We start from the raw sequence: 13,375 nt of genomic DNA, 5'->3' as shown, positions 1-13,375 counted from the left end.
TATCTGCAGAGAGCTGCTCAGGAGCAGAAGTCTCTCGGCCCTTTATCTTAATGTTTGATTAGCGACAGACAGTCTTCAGTGTGTCCCCACACCTTGTGTGGGATGGGTGTGCTAATCCTAGAAGCGACAAAGGATGCTATTTTTTGACATCAGTGTGTCATGAGGGTAGAAGACAGGATAGAGGGAGTTGTGGTCTCTGGCGGTGGGGTGTGGTAAAGAGCACATCCCCTCAATTAGGCCTTCATTTCCTTATAGGCAGTGGGACTTTGGAATCTGTCTCCCAACACTGTCACTTATGGACAGGAACAGAGAGGCAGGTGGAAGAACACTGGTGTGTGTGTGTGTGTGTGTGTGTGTGTGAGCACACATGCATGTGCACTTTCTTCCTTGTCTGCCAGGAATCACACACTTGGGTTGAGCACTGTTTCTAGTCTCCCTGAGCCCCGCTCCCCTCTGTCCTGGTGCCTGTTCTACACGGTAGCATCATATAAGAGAAAAAAAAAACTGTCAAAAGAAATCAGTCACTGTTGCCAAGACTGGCCAAGAGACAGTGTGGTCATTCTGGGGAGACCTTTTAGAACGACACCCAAGAGAAGCATGGTGTCTTACGCTAATAACAACTTCCTCCGGTCACAGGAGCCGCAAGCAAGGCAGCTTGGTGTCCAGGGCTGTGTCCTCCTCAGCCTCATGGCCCTGTGATCTCGTCAAGACTCTGGTGTGTTGGCGGAGAATTCATATGGACAGGGAAGACACCCAACATGGCCTCTGCTCTTGCAGGGTGCCAAGGATGCTCCTGGAGCCAGTATCTCCTGAAGGCTTGGTGACGGCCCTGTGATGACACATTTAATGTATCTTTGTTCCTGGCTGGATGAGAATCCCAAGGGGCACCTGTTTGTCTTAAATACCAAATCTTTTCCGACGCGCCTGACATGCACCCTGCACGCGAGTGTGCCAGCAGGAAACTCTGAAGCACAAAGGAGCAGAGCCCTGGTCTCAGGCTGGGCGGAAGAGCCAGATAGAGCAGCTCAGGTAGGGGCAGCTGGTGCCCACAGCTATTACTGCCCTTCCACTGGGGAGTGCTCCTAGTCACTGGGCTGTCTCCAATGTACCCATCTCACCTTTGCCAAGGTTCAAGGGTGACCTGTGGTGAGGCCAGCTCGACCATTCTGACAGTCACAGAAAAGTGTACTTGACCAGCAAGAATTATGTCTATATTCCAGACAGAGGGGAAAGGACCAACTTAGTCTTTTTTTTCTATGTCACATCTTTTTCTTTTAAATCTAGCCTTCCCAGAAGCCTAACCTAATTAAATACCACTGACCAGAAAGAGGCCACGTTGGCCTGTGGGTGTAAAAGCCTACAGACATTTAAAATGAGACCCACAGTCAGAGACTGAGTGAGGAGAGCCACGGCTAGGCAGCCATGGGGACTGAGGGTTCCAGACATGCCATTCATGTCTGGATTTCAGTCCCAGTCGCCTTCCCCGCTTGGTCACGTGTTGAGCGAGAATGCCACTCCAACCTGTTTCCTTACAGCATGGCCCAGCTCCCCAGGAAGGCTCAGTGCAGGGCAGGCAGTGAGCCCATTCACACCTACCCAAACCTTCTGGGGTGCCAGCGCTCTAGAGTTAGGTCCCATCAAACCACACAGGCAAAAGACACTTGCTGATGAATTATAAAAGAATGGTTGGGGTGAGGAGCCATGGCTCGGTGAGGCTCGGGAGCAAGAACACTGGCCGCTCCGGCAGGAGACCCAGATTCAGTCCCAGGACTCACATGCTGACTGGTAATGGACCTGAATGTCAGTTCCAGGGAATCTGATGCCCTCTTCTGGCCTCCGCAGGCACTGCATGCACCTGGTACATATGCATACAGGCAGGCAAACACATCCATACAATTCAAATAGATCTTAAATAAATGTTAAAAAAAAAAAAAAAAGGAAGACAGCACCACTGCAATGCAGCGCTTTCTAGAATCCAACATGTCTTAGACATTGACCCCAGGTGTCTTTCATGACCTCTGCCCAGCTGTCCTCCCATAAGCATACGGGTCAGGGGTCAGACAAAAGCCTCAGCTCTTAGAGAGACGATAGAGGATGGGGAGAATTCAGGGTCATCCATAGCTCAGTGAGTTGGACGCAAAGCTGGGTTATAAGAGCACCGGTCGGAAGAAGGGAGGGAGGGATTGAGCGGAAGAAAGCGGGGGCACACATGCCTAGTTGATGGCCTGCCTTCCTTCATTAGGCACAGACACCTAAGGCTGGGAAAGCAGCATTTTCCAGGCACTAAGGTTATTTGCGTAGCATCTTTCCCTCCCTTCTCCTAAAACGGGACCCTCGGTTCTTTCCCGAGACAACCGATTTAAAACAAGTACAACAGGGCATTTTGTGCAGCTCGGAACACCATGTGACCTGGTGATAGCCAATGAGAAGAACCCTTACAGGGGTTTTAAGAGAACCCCTTTCCTGGGACAGGAAAGGAACGCAGAGGGCTTCTTCCTTCCACCCTGAACTCAGATGCTGCAACACACAGAACAGCAACAGCTGGTCTAGTGCCACGTGGCAACAAAGTAGCAGTTTTGATGGCAGAGTGGTAAGAACAGAGATGAGGCTTCTGATAGGTGTGGGTCCGATTCGCTGCCCATCCCTTGGCTATATTTCAGTATTCATTGTAGTGTGAATAAAATCAACGCCATTTATTTAAGGGTCTGTTAATCAGGTCTTAGCCTGTTGGCCAAGTATGCCTTGGAAGAGAAAATATGGTAAAAACTAAGCAACAGGCCCGTGACCTCTGCAGCCCTCAAGGTTTATGTAAGTGACATAGCTGGTTGACAAGAAACAGGTGTGCGGCCACTACACAGACTGTCCCAGGCTAATAGAAGATGGATTTCAGGAGGAAATCTTTAAATGAAGTCACTAATGGCAAAGCCCTTCTCTCTAACTTCTTTGAACTCAGCACAGACTCTCCTCAGGTAACTACCGAACCCCAGCCTTCCTGCTACTCAGCAAACAAAGCCTGGACTGAGAGTCACCTTTCTCCAACCCACATATTCTTTACTCCTTCAAGACACCTGAAACCTTCCCACCTGCAGGATTGTCCCCGAGACATTAGGCAGGGTGGACCAGACTCGGTCCTTCTTTCTGGAAGACAACACAGGACATTACATTGGCCTGTAGCCTCTTTGGGCAGGTTGACTATTAATAATTTACCCAGCAGAGAAGAGACTCTGGCTTACAAACTTGCCCCAGCCTGACACAGGGCTCAGAGCAGGCTGCTTGGTAGCGCTCAGAACCCAATTGTCATATTTACATATTGGTATGTGCCGGTCATCGTAAGTAAAGTATTCTAAAAACAGCGGTGGCTGCACTGCGGGTGACTTTCAGTGTTCGCCAGCAGAGACATCAGGAAGATATGAGGCCAAGTAGATCTGGAACAGTGAGGGCCCAAGAAACATCCTGTCTTCTGTCCTTGGTGATTCTGAACCTCCAAAGGGCGGCTTTATACGCACTTGTTACCCTGTTGGGGAAAACTATTTTAAGCCTAATTAGCAGGATATTTTTTTTTAAGAATGCAAATGCTTTTCGTTTAGACATAAAACAAAATGCCACGACATTTCCTCCACCCATTTATCACAAACAAGTTAATTACTGTGTAACAAATCTCTCCTACTAGAATGGAAGGTCCGGGCTGCCAGTGAGCTGACTCAGGCATTGAGAGGAAGCCACCGGGCGGCCGGTAATAGCTCATGGCGTGCTCACCGTAAAACCACGACTGGGAAGCTCTGCTTGTCAAATTAAGTAAGGTTAAGCTCTCTCGCTCGGAATAACTCAATTATCAGTAGTCATTATCTATTTAGCACAGAACCTACCAGAAGCTCTGTTTCTGACAGAGGCTTCCTCTCACTGTGCTCTCGGAGTGGCAAAGTTCTCTGCACACCCAGTCCTCCCTGCATGTCCTTGCTTGAGTGTGCCGCCGGCCTCTGTTCTCACCTCCATGTGTGCAAAACTATTTCTAAGATGTAAAAGCATCCTCGTTCCCGGTATCTTCTACCTCAAGCTCAAGAGGAAGGAAACGGAGCGAGCAGAGGGTGCTGTGGCCGAGGCAGATGGACACTGACTCCAGACACACGGATGCCACATTCTCCCCATCTAGGCCTGCTGAATACTACACATGGCTACACTCGTAGTTATGATGGCAGTGGGACCCAGGAAGCATTGCAAAGACACAGATATTTCTATATATCTGCTGCAGACATCCCTCGTTACCGAATGTTTGTTTGTTTCCCTCTTGAGTCCCTGGTTATTGGGTGTGGTAAGAGGCCTTGTGTTGCAGGGTCATCATGGGGAAGTCCAGGATGCAGTGGTGGCAGGGAAGAGCCACACTAGACTCGGGAAGGTGATCCACCTCATCACAGTCCACATCAAAACTGAGATACAGCTCTCACTGAGGCCCGCCCCTCAGCCAACTGCCTAAAGTCTCTTTGTCTCCCTTCCTTTCTTTCCTTTCTTATGATCAGCAAAGGCCAATGGCTTCAGCTTCACAATCATAAAACAAAAACCAGGTACAAAGTGTTGGGCATTGTCTTCATTCACACAACTAATAAGGAATAGGAATCTGAAAGATGCCTGCTAGCAGGGGCAGATCCAGCAGACAGGACGTTGCAATGGGATTTCACACCTGAGAACTGTACAACCAAACTGACACACACACACACACACACACACACACACACACACACACACAGAGGGGGTGGGGGGGAAAGAAGGAAAAAATCTCACAATGTTCCAAGTCTAGGATGTTATATCAAAGTGAATACATACACAGGCACTTCTGAGTCTGCAGACCACTGCTGCAGGGCAGACGTGTCGAGCACCTGCATTCTGTGTGCAGGGAAGAGCTTCCACACACCTGTGCACACCTGACCATAGGCGGCTGCTCTGCTTCTTAGGACACAAACCTTGGGGGGTGGTGGAGTTAACAGCCTTAGGACTTCAGAGCCAATATGGAAATTCACTTTTATACCTGGTTGAAAGCCCACTTCCCCTGTCTCCATGAAACCTTCTTGGGATCTGAGGCCAAGAGCAAGAGCTCCCAGACTCCGACCCCCGGAACCCAGCCTCTTACTCTATGAAACCATTGTATCAGTCTGTGAAGGGAAAACGGACTTGCGATGAGTTTTCCTGACATCTGTTCCCTTCTAACCCTTGCCCACCACAGTTCCAGAGGCTCATGGACGCCGCTCCCCGTGGCCTTTTCCTGTCCCTGGAGGGGCAGTCTTGAAAGCCACATGCCATGTCTGTGAGCAGAACGTCTGTGGGCTTATTTACCGAGCTCCCAACAACATCGTCTGCCTTGTCACGCATTTCAAAGTGGGGATAATTTAAGAGTCCTGCATTTCATACATAAAAATACTCAGTAAGGAAGTCTCCCTGCACAGCATTGGGTGACAGTGTTCCACCCAAATTCTCATTTGTCGCGCAGGAAATGATTCACCTCAGTCCAAAATGACAGGCAGACCCTCCGAGTCATTCACCACATACAACGAGCCTCTCAGTTGCCCCGCTGGAACCTCAACGATTCCATAGCCATCTCTGCAGAGAGCAGTGCCTTCAGCTTCATCCCTCCACCCCTCACACGCCCCACACTACCTTTGAGTAGTTTCTCTCCTTCCAGGACGTTCGGGGAAATCAACGCAGTGTAGCCTTCTTCGGAGAAGCCAGCCTTACAGGCCCCTCTGACTGTAAGGTCCTCACGGTGGGCCTGGGGGTGGAGAGGAGACTGTGAAACCAGTGTAAGTTCATGGAAATTTAGTCCGACCTACATTTGTCATGGCCACCTCACAAGCCTCTGCCGAGGAGCACAGATAAAGCACCATCTCCACCCAGAGGTGGTGTGGGGGAATCCTCAGGTCTCTGGGGGGACTTCAGGCTGTACTGGCCCAGGCTTGGGGGAGCTCCCTGAACTGGAAAGCTGTACCGACTTCGATGGGAAGCTCAGGGTCTGCTGATACCTAGCCCAAGTACCAGAGGAGCCTTATTGGCTAAGGGCAGAGGGGAAAGGCAGAGAGGTGCCCAGGGGATGTGGGTGAGCAGCATCTGTTTCCAGCGGTTCACCCATTCACAGGCACAGCCAAGGCCTGTGGAGAAGAGTGAGGGAGCTCTACTAAGAACTCCCTCTCCAGGCCGCTGAGCTCTCTGCCTTTAGGCTAGGTGAGGAGGAGGAAGCCTCCCTCTGCAGGCCACAGGGGTGGAGTTCCAAGAAAGGGAGCTGGCAAATTCCGTGATTCCAGGGCCAAGCTGAGCAGGAGAGTGACCAGTTGTGCCTCTAGGCAGCAAGGAGGCATGGTGCTCCTGTGTGTGTGTGTGTGTGTGTGTGTGTGTGTGTGTGTGTGAAGTTCATCCACCCAATGTCCTGGACTCTTGCTCACTCTGAAGCCCCCATTTAAAGCCTAGTCAGGAGAAGAGGCTCCCCTAACAGACCAGAAGGGTTTTCTTTCTGTTCCTCTAGAGTCTACATCTGTAGAGAAGGGAAGGCAGTGGGTTCCACCCAAGCTGCCAGGAACCAAGGGAGATAGCCTGTGTCCCCACTAATCCACTCCGCTAAGGAGAAGAAGGCGCACCAGGCTCCCGGTGAGCAAGCTCCAGGAGCCGCGGGCGCAGCCAGCACTCCGGTAGTCTCAGCTTCTCGGGCTGCCAGAGCGGAACGAGCCTCCCTGCCAGCCAAGTCCTCCAGCTGCGCGCAACAGCTCCTCCCGGGTTCGGGTGGAAGGCCACCCGCAGCCAGCAGCCGGTATCTCGGGCTGAAGTACCCGACCCCGGAGGCTAAGAGAGGAAGGGCTGGGTCGGGGACCTTCCCTGGGCCACGCTCAGAATGGCATCCGATTCTTGGGGACCACAGCTCCGAAATGCACTTTACAGCCCGCGGGAGGCAAAAGTCGGCCGGGAAAGTTTCTGTCTCCCCGGGGCGTGTTCCCCGCGCAAGGCGACGGTCCGGTGGCCTCGGAGCAGCAGGTCTCTAGCCATCGTTCATCGCAGAGATTACCTCAGCGTGGCAGCGAGCAGGCCACCGGACCGATCGGCCACGAGAGGGGGTTCGGGCCACTCGGTCTCCGCCCAGGGTCGCTGCAGGAGCTTCCGCTGAGCCGTGAAGAGGCCCCGCAGCGAGCCGGAGTCAATCGGCGGAGCCGGCTGGGGACCGCGCAGAGACCGTGCGTGGACAGCGCGGGTGTCCATCACCAGTCCCCGGGCTCAGTGCCTCGCGCTCCCGCTGCGCCCTTCTCCCGATCCCTCTCTAAGTCGGGAGGACCTTCCAGACCCCGCTGCTACAGCCCAGCTCCCCGTAGTCGCCTCCGTCTCCCACCGTAGCCGAGCTCCGCGGCACCCACGGGACCCGGGCGAGCGCCCAGCACAGCCTACCCGACCCGGTCGCGCGGCTGGAACTCGGGATGCGCGGCTGACAGCCGGTGGAGGCGAGCACTACACTACGGAGGGCGGCCCCGGAGCGCAGATCGGGCAGAGAGATGGCACCGGGGTCCCGCCCGCTCAGCCCCGCGGCTCCCGGTTCCGATAGCGGGCGGCTTCGCGAAGCGCGGGCGGCGAGGTTGAGAAGACCCGGGGAGAGAGAGAGAGAGAGAGACCAGCTAGCCCCACGGGTTCCCAGATCGCCCGCGGACGGAGAGGCGGCAACTTACCCGGAGAGCGCCCGAGAGCCCGAGCAGCAGCAGCGGCAGCACCGAGCCCGTGGTCATCGTCCCCGCCGCGCCGCCCCGGCGCTCGCCCGGTGCCCGGCTTCCCTCGCCGCGGCGATGCTCCTCCCGCGCCCGCTCTGCTGCTCCCCGCGCTCGCCGCCCCGGCTCCGGGAGCCAGGCCAAGTGGGCCGGCGGCGCGCTCCCTCCGGCCGGTGCGTCCGCCGGCCTCGCAGCCGCCCGCGCCTCTGTTCCGCGCGCTCGGAACTGCAGGTGAAGCCGCGCGGCTGCCCTGCCGAAGCCCCGCCCCTCCGGCCGGGCCTGACGCGGGCCTTAAAGGAGCCGCTCCCGCGCCCCTCTCGCTCGCCTGCCTGGCCTGGTGGCTCGCTGGCCCAGCGGTCTCAGTCCCGCGGGACAGCTAGAGGCCCGTTTGGGCAGAAGAAGTCCAGGACGCTTGGTTTCTAGGAGCAAAGACGGTATAGACAGAAGGAGGCTGTAGTCTCTGCCTAACAAGTTAGATGCCTTTTGTAGATTGTGGGAGCCCCCTTCTTGCGATCTCGGGGTGATCATAGGTCAACTTCTTTTCAGAGCCCACAGTGGAGAGTGGACACTTCCTTCAGCCCTGTGTCATCTAAATCTCTGGATACAGGGCTTTGAGATGGCGTCCAGATCGCTGAGCAGCTCAGGAGTCAGAAGAGAGGGAGAGGGGAGGGGTCATTCTCCAGCTGGCCTGCTCCGACTGACCCTTTATAGTGTGGGCCTGGCTCTGGCTACCCTCCAAGGTTTGGGAGGATCCCTGCCCATTCCTGTTTGTGTGCCAAGATGTAGTTAGGTCTTCTGTGAAGGCAAGGAAGAAATCAGAGGCTCCGGAAGGAAGGGACTCCGGCGGGCAGAGCTGTCAGGCCCGTCAGCTCCCTGGGCAGGCCAGCTCCATTTGCTTCGCATGGGCAATTTCCAACCCTGACTGCAGGCGTTTCTTTAAGCATATCGCTCCCGCGGGGGAAAAAGAAAAAAAAATAAGGGCAGCTTGGACTGTGAGTGAAGGCTTCCTCATCCCTCCCTTGGCTAAGCAATGTACAGAAAAGTGGGACGTTTGCTCGGATGTTTTTCAAATGTTCTTTGTCTGTCTTCTGAGGGTATCTGTGTCCAGAATACAACCGTTCTGGTTTGAGAAGAGTGAATGAAATTGCCCCAAGGTCAGAGACAGCCTGGACAGAGAGACCCTTCCCCCACATTGGCGATGATACCCTAGGCTGTTGGCTGGTCTGCTGGCTAACACTCAAGCCATGGAAAGCCAGGTATGGGGTAACTGAGGGCGCACAGTGGACTCTATCCAGGGCTATGAGACTGGGTTTAGCTTGTACCACCAAGTATCTGAACATCAAGCCTGTGGCAGCCCGTCCCTGTGCCACAGCCTGCCCCCTTGTTTTCCTGCATGAAATGAGGGAGGGTGCTAACTTAGGGTGACTGGCTGGGTAGTCATCAGACTGTACTACGTGTCCTTCTCTGGGGAGACAAAGAAAATTCACTCTAAATGGGGGTACCCGGAGCAGAGCTTAGTACAGCCTGATGCCCAGTGAGCTTATTGGGGGTGGTTTGAAGGAGTGTGGAGACCCAGAGGAGGCAGCTCCGTAAACTCAGACACACTGCACAGTGGGGGGGGGGGTAAGCAAATTCTTCTTCGGGAGAGTTCTGTTCTGCAACCAGGGGACATGTCCCTTAAGGAGACGCCTCCCTCCTGAACACACTTCATCCTGCCCTGGTGGCATCAGCTCCCTGAGCCCTTCTCTCTTCCTGTTGTGTTAAAATGCTACCATGGGGGCACAAGGCAACAGGTAGTCACCTGGAAGAGCCTAACCTCTCTCCAGCTTAGGTTCTGGGCAGACAGCCATGTCACCTTGAGGGGCAAGCTGTGACTCTGAGGATGCAGGTGGGTCCTTAGCACATCTCACTGTTGCCTACAGTTAAGCATCAGAGAGCTTTGGTCCTCCAGGCATGCATGTGACTTCCTGACAGAGCTTACTATCCTAGCATTAACCAGCTCAACTGTTAGAGCAGGAGCATTATGTAAGTTCATCTGCCCGTGTGCAGTTGTAAGGTTCCCTTTATACAGCCAGGCAGAGGGAAGTCTAGAGAGTTCACGTACCAAAAACTGGCTACCAGCACTAGCACACAGACTCCAGGACCCCTGGCATGGGCGGTATTCCCCAAACTTACTTATTCAAGGAGTCGGCTTAGGCGGCTCACAGGAATCCATGGTTTCCAAGAACATGGCTCAGAAGCGTTGCAGTAACCCATGCGAGTCCAGCAGAGAGCATTGCTTTGTCAGGCTTGTTCTGAGCGAAGCCAAGAGGGCGTGCTGAGACAGGCAAATACAAAGCAGGCTCTTCTCAGGGACTATCCTAAGCTGTCTCCTGTAGTCTGGCCAGCATGACCAAGGGAGCATGTTTAAAAATATGGGTTCTTAGACCCCTCATCCACTACTCCTTACTGAAATCCATGGGATAACTAACACACACGCATGCACAAACACACTCACACTCACACAAACACACATATGTACCCCCACAATCACTTTCTCTTTCTTTCACACACACAAACACGCACGAATGCACACACAAATCCCCTACAGTCACACATGTGCACACACACTCATTCACACTCACATGTTCATACACATTTACACACTCACTGCCACGCTGCAAGTCATTCTTCTACTCAGGAGGAAATATATAGATTTCTAGTGAAAATGCAGATTCTCCAAGCTCTGCCTGAAGCAAACAACACTGCCTTTCCCCTCCCTCCCTCTTTCCTTCCTTCCCTCCTTTCCTCCCTCCTCCCTCCTTCCTCTCTCCCTTCTTTTCCTCCATCCCTTCCTCCCTCCTTCCGTTCATCACTCTCTCCTTTTCTTCCTCCCTTCCTCCCTCCACCAGTCCCTCCCTCCTTCCCTCTCCCCCTCCCTCTTTCTTCCTTCTTTTTCTTTCTTATTTTAAGGCCCAAATTGGCTTCAAACTGACAGCAATCCTCATGCCTCAGCCTCCTTAGTGTGAGGATCATAGGATTGAACCAATATTATCCTTTCCTTAAGCTCCTTTCCATCTCTTAATGCCCATACTAAAAGACTCTTTCCATCATCTGTCTGTCTCTCTATCATCTATCTGTCTGTCTGTCTATCTACCTATCAACCATCTATCTATCTGTTCACTTTACATTTCAGCCTCCTTCCTCCTCTTCTTCTAGTTCTACCTTCCACCTCCTTCTCCCATTCCCCCTCCCCTTCTCCTCAAAGAAGGAACAGGCCCCTCCCTGGGTACCAACCTATCCTAGAACACGAAGTCTCATCAAGACTAAATGTCTGGTCTCTCCCACTGAGGCCAGACAAGACAGCCCAGCTATGGAAAAGAAATCCACAGGCAGGCAACAGAGTCCAAGTCAGAGACAACCCCCTGCTCCAGTGGTTGGGGCACCCACGTGAAGACCAAACTGGACATCTGCTACACATTGTAGGGGTTCGACATCCACGCATGCTTTTGTTTGTTGATTCAGTCTCTAAGCCCCCATGGGCCCAGGTTAGTTGCCTCCGTAGTACTTCCACCCTTACTTTATACGAAGAAGGAAAGAAGAGTCTGGTACCAACAATGGTAGGCAGGGAATAGGGTCTTAGACCCTTGGGCCCCTGCATTTAGCAGCCACCCTTGTGGACAGCAGCACACACTAGCACTTGAACCATAGGCATTATTTCCTGTGCAGTGCCCTGGACCAATAAGCCTTAGGAAATGCTGCTTCCTGGGCCTTGGGTCTGTTGCCTGGGGTTCTGTGGGTAAAGGATGAGGCTCTGCTCTACCACTGACTCTCAGATCTGCATGGGGCAGCTACTGAGACCTGGAACTTCAGAATCTGGGTAGAGGGCCTTAGATGAAAGTGAGCTTTTGTTCCAAAAAGAACTTGTAAAGAGGCACCAGGGAATGCCTGATTTCCACACATGTAAAACTGTGGATGCTTGCAAGCAGGGAAATCTTCGATACATTCCACTTGTTGGGGTATCTGGCAAGGGGTTCAGCTTCCACAAGTCATATGCTTGCAAGTCTCTGGCTTCTCCTGTGTCTGTAGTTTTGTAGCTACTACCATTTGTGTGTGTGTGTGTGTGTGTGTGTGTGTGTGTGTGTGTGTGTGTGTATGTGTGTGTTTGTGTGTATGTATGTACGAATGTGATTATGCAGGTAATTATGCATATGTTTGTGTGTGTTTGTGTGTATGTGTGTATGCATGGTCTTGCAGGTACATATGTATATATATGTGTGCATGTGTGGGAGTGTGTTATGTGTGTGTGTATTCACATGTGTATATATGTGTATATGTGTGTGCACATGGTCACACAGGTACATGTGTGTGTATGTGTACATGCTCATGCAGGTACATATGCATGCATGTGTAAGTATGAGAGAATGTATGTGTGTAGCGGCCAGAGGTTGACTCTAGTATCTTCTCAATTGCTTTCACTGTGTTGATATCTCCAGGGTCTCTCATGGAACCTAGATCTCAGTGGTTCAAGCTAGCCTGGCTGGCTGTCGTCAAGCCCCAGGTTTCCTTCTGTCTCTTCTCTCCAGTGTGCATGTGTGTGTGGTCACAGATGCTTGCAGCCATGGATGTCTTTTTAAGCAGGTGCTGGAGATTCAGACTCAGGTCTTCATGCTTTTGTGGCAAGCACATTAATGACTGAGCCATCTCCCCAGATTGCCCTATCTTTTAGGCACCTTGGTGTCAAATGAAAAAGCTGTCTCGTGAAGAAGGCAGAGTTGGCAAAAATTGTGTTCATAAAATAAAGCCAGGTCCTTGGGGGAGGGCGGTTGAGAATATCTGAGGCAGGATTGGGAAGGAATGGAATCTACCTGCCACCGGCTCCTGAAAACCTCTTTGTGCAGAAGACAGAAGACTCTTAGGGAAGGAGCAGGAGGGAGATGGAGAGGAAGAGAGCAGAGAACAAGCAGCTACCTCCAGCCTGGTATCACTTCTCAGCCTGGCCAGGCTTCCCTGGGAGTCGGAGGGGGGAGGCTTCGCTGGACCGTTTTCCTATCTCAGCCGCTCGCTTTCCCTTCCATACCTGTTGTCTCCCGCTGCCTGCCAAGCCTTGCTCTGAAAGCCTGGAACTGTACACACTCCTGTGTCCCACACTAGGAAAAAGACCTGAACATGTTGTGGACTATCATGGACCGACTGGTCAGATATTCTCTCCATCACCTCCAACTTCTGCCAATTCTCCTGCCTCAGCCTTCCCAGCGCTAGGATTACAAGCTGATACCATTGTACCAGTCTGCTCCATGCTGAGCTTCTGCAACTAGGGGCAGTGGGACTTGAACCTGCTACTTGGCAGCTCGATGCCTGGTGCAGAGATCGAAGGAAGCAAAGGGCATGCAAGCAAGTCCCGACTCCCCATCTTCTCTCCCTTTGACCTCAGCCTGACTACAGCCAGGTGAGAGTTCTGAAGCCATGCCAGGCCTCACTCTGCCCCCTCACCACCCTCCCTCTGGTCAGCATTGCTCTTTCCCCTGGGGTAGAAAAGTATCTGGTAGCCTGTCATACCAGCCTCTCACTCCGCACTGTAGTAGATAACTGTGCATCTGTTTCACAGTCCCTCAAGATGCATAGAAAATCGGGGTACAGTATGCTCACCCACTCCTCGGGCAGCTCAGCTT

At 52.9% G+C, this 13,375-nt stretch overlaps 1 protein-coding gene across 1 annotated transcript in view; it reads right to left on the bottom strand.

Annotated features, from left to right (window-relative positions):
* The window catches only part of CDH4 (cadherin 4), a gene marked incomplete at both ends in the record, with an annotated part of 453,286 nt that extends 445,541 nt beyond the window's left edge, over positions 1-7,745 (bottom strand). The window contains 2 exons of the mRNA XM_080924965.1: positions 5,647-5,758; positions 7,689-7,745. Of these exons, the coding sequence (XP_080781091.1) occupies positions 5,647-5,758; positions 7,689-7,745 (169 nt within the window). The remainder of the gene's footprint in view (positions 1-5,646; positions 5,759-7,688) is intronic.
* Between the last annotated feature and the right edge of the window lie 5,630 nt (positions 7,746-13,375).

Source organism: Micromys minutus, assembly GCF_963924665.1.
Source record: "Micromys minutus genome assembly, chromosome: 11".
Taxonomy (NCBI): Eukaryota; Metazoa; Chordata; class Mammalia; order Rodentia; family Muridae; genus Micromys; species Micromys minutus.
The sequence above is the reverse complement of the archived record's forward strand: the minus strand, read 5'-3'. Positions and strand labels throughout refer to the sequence as shown.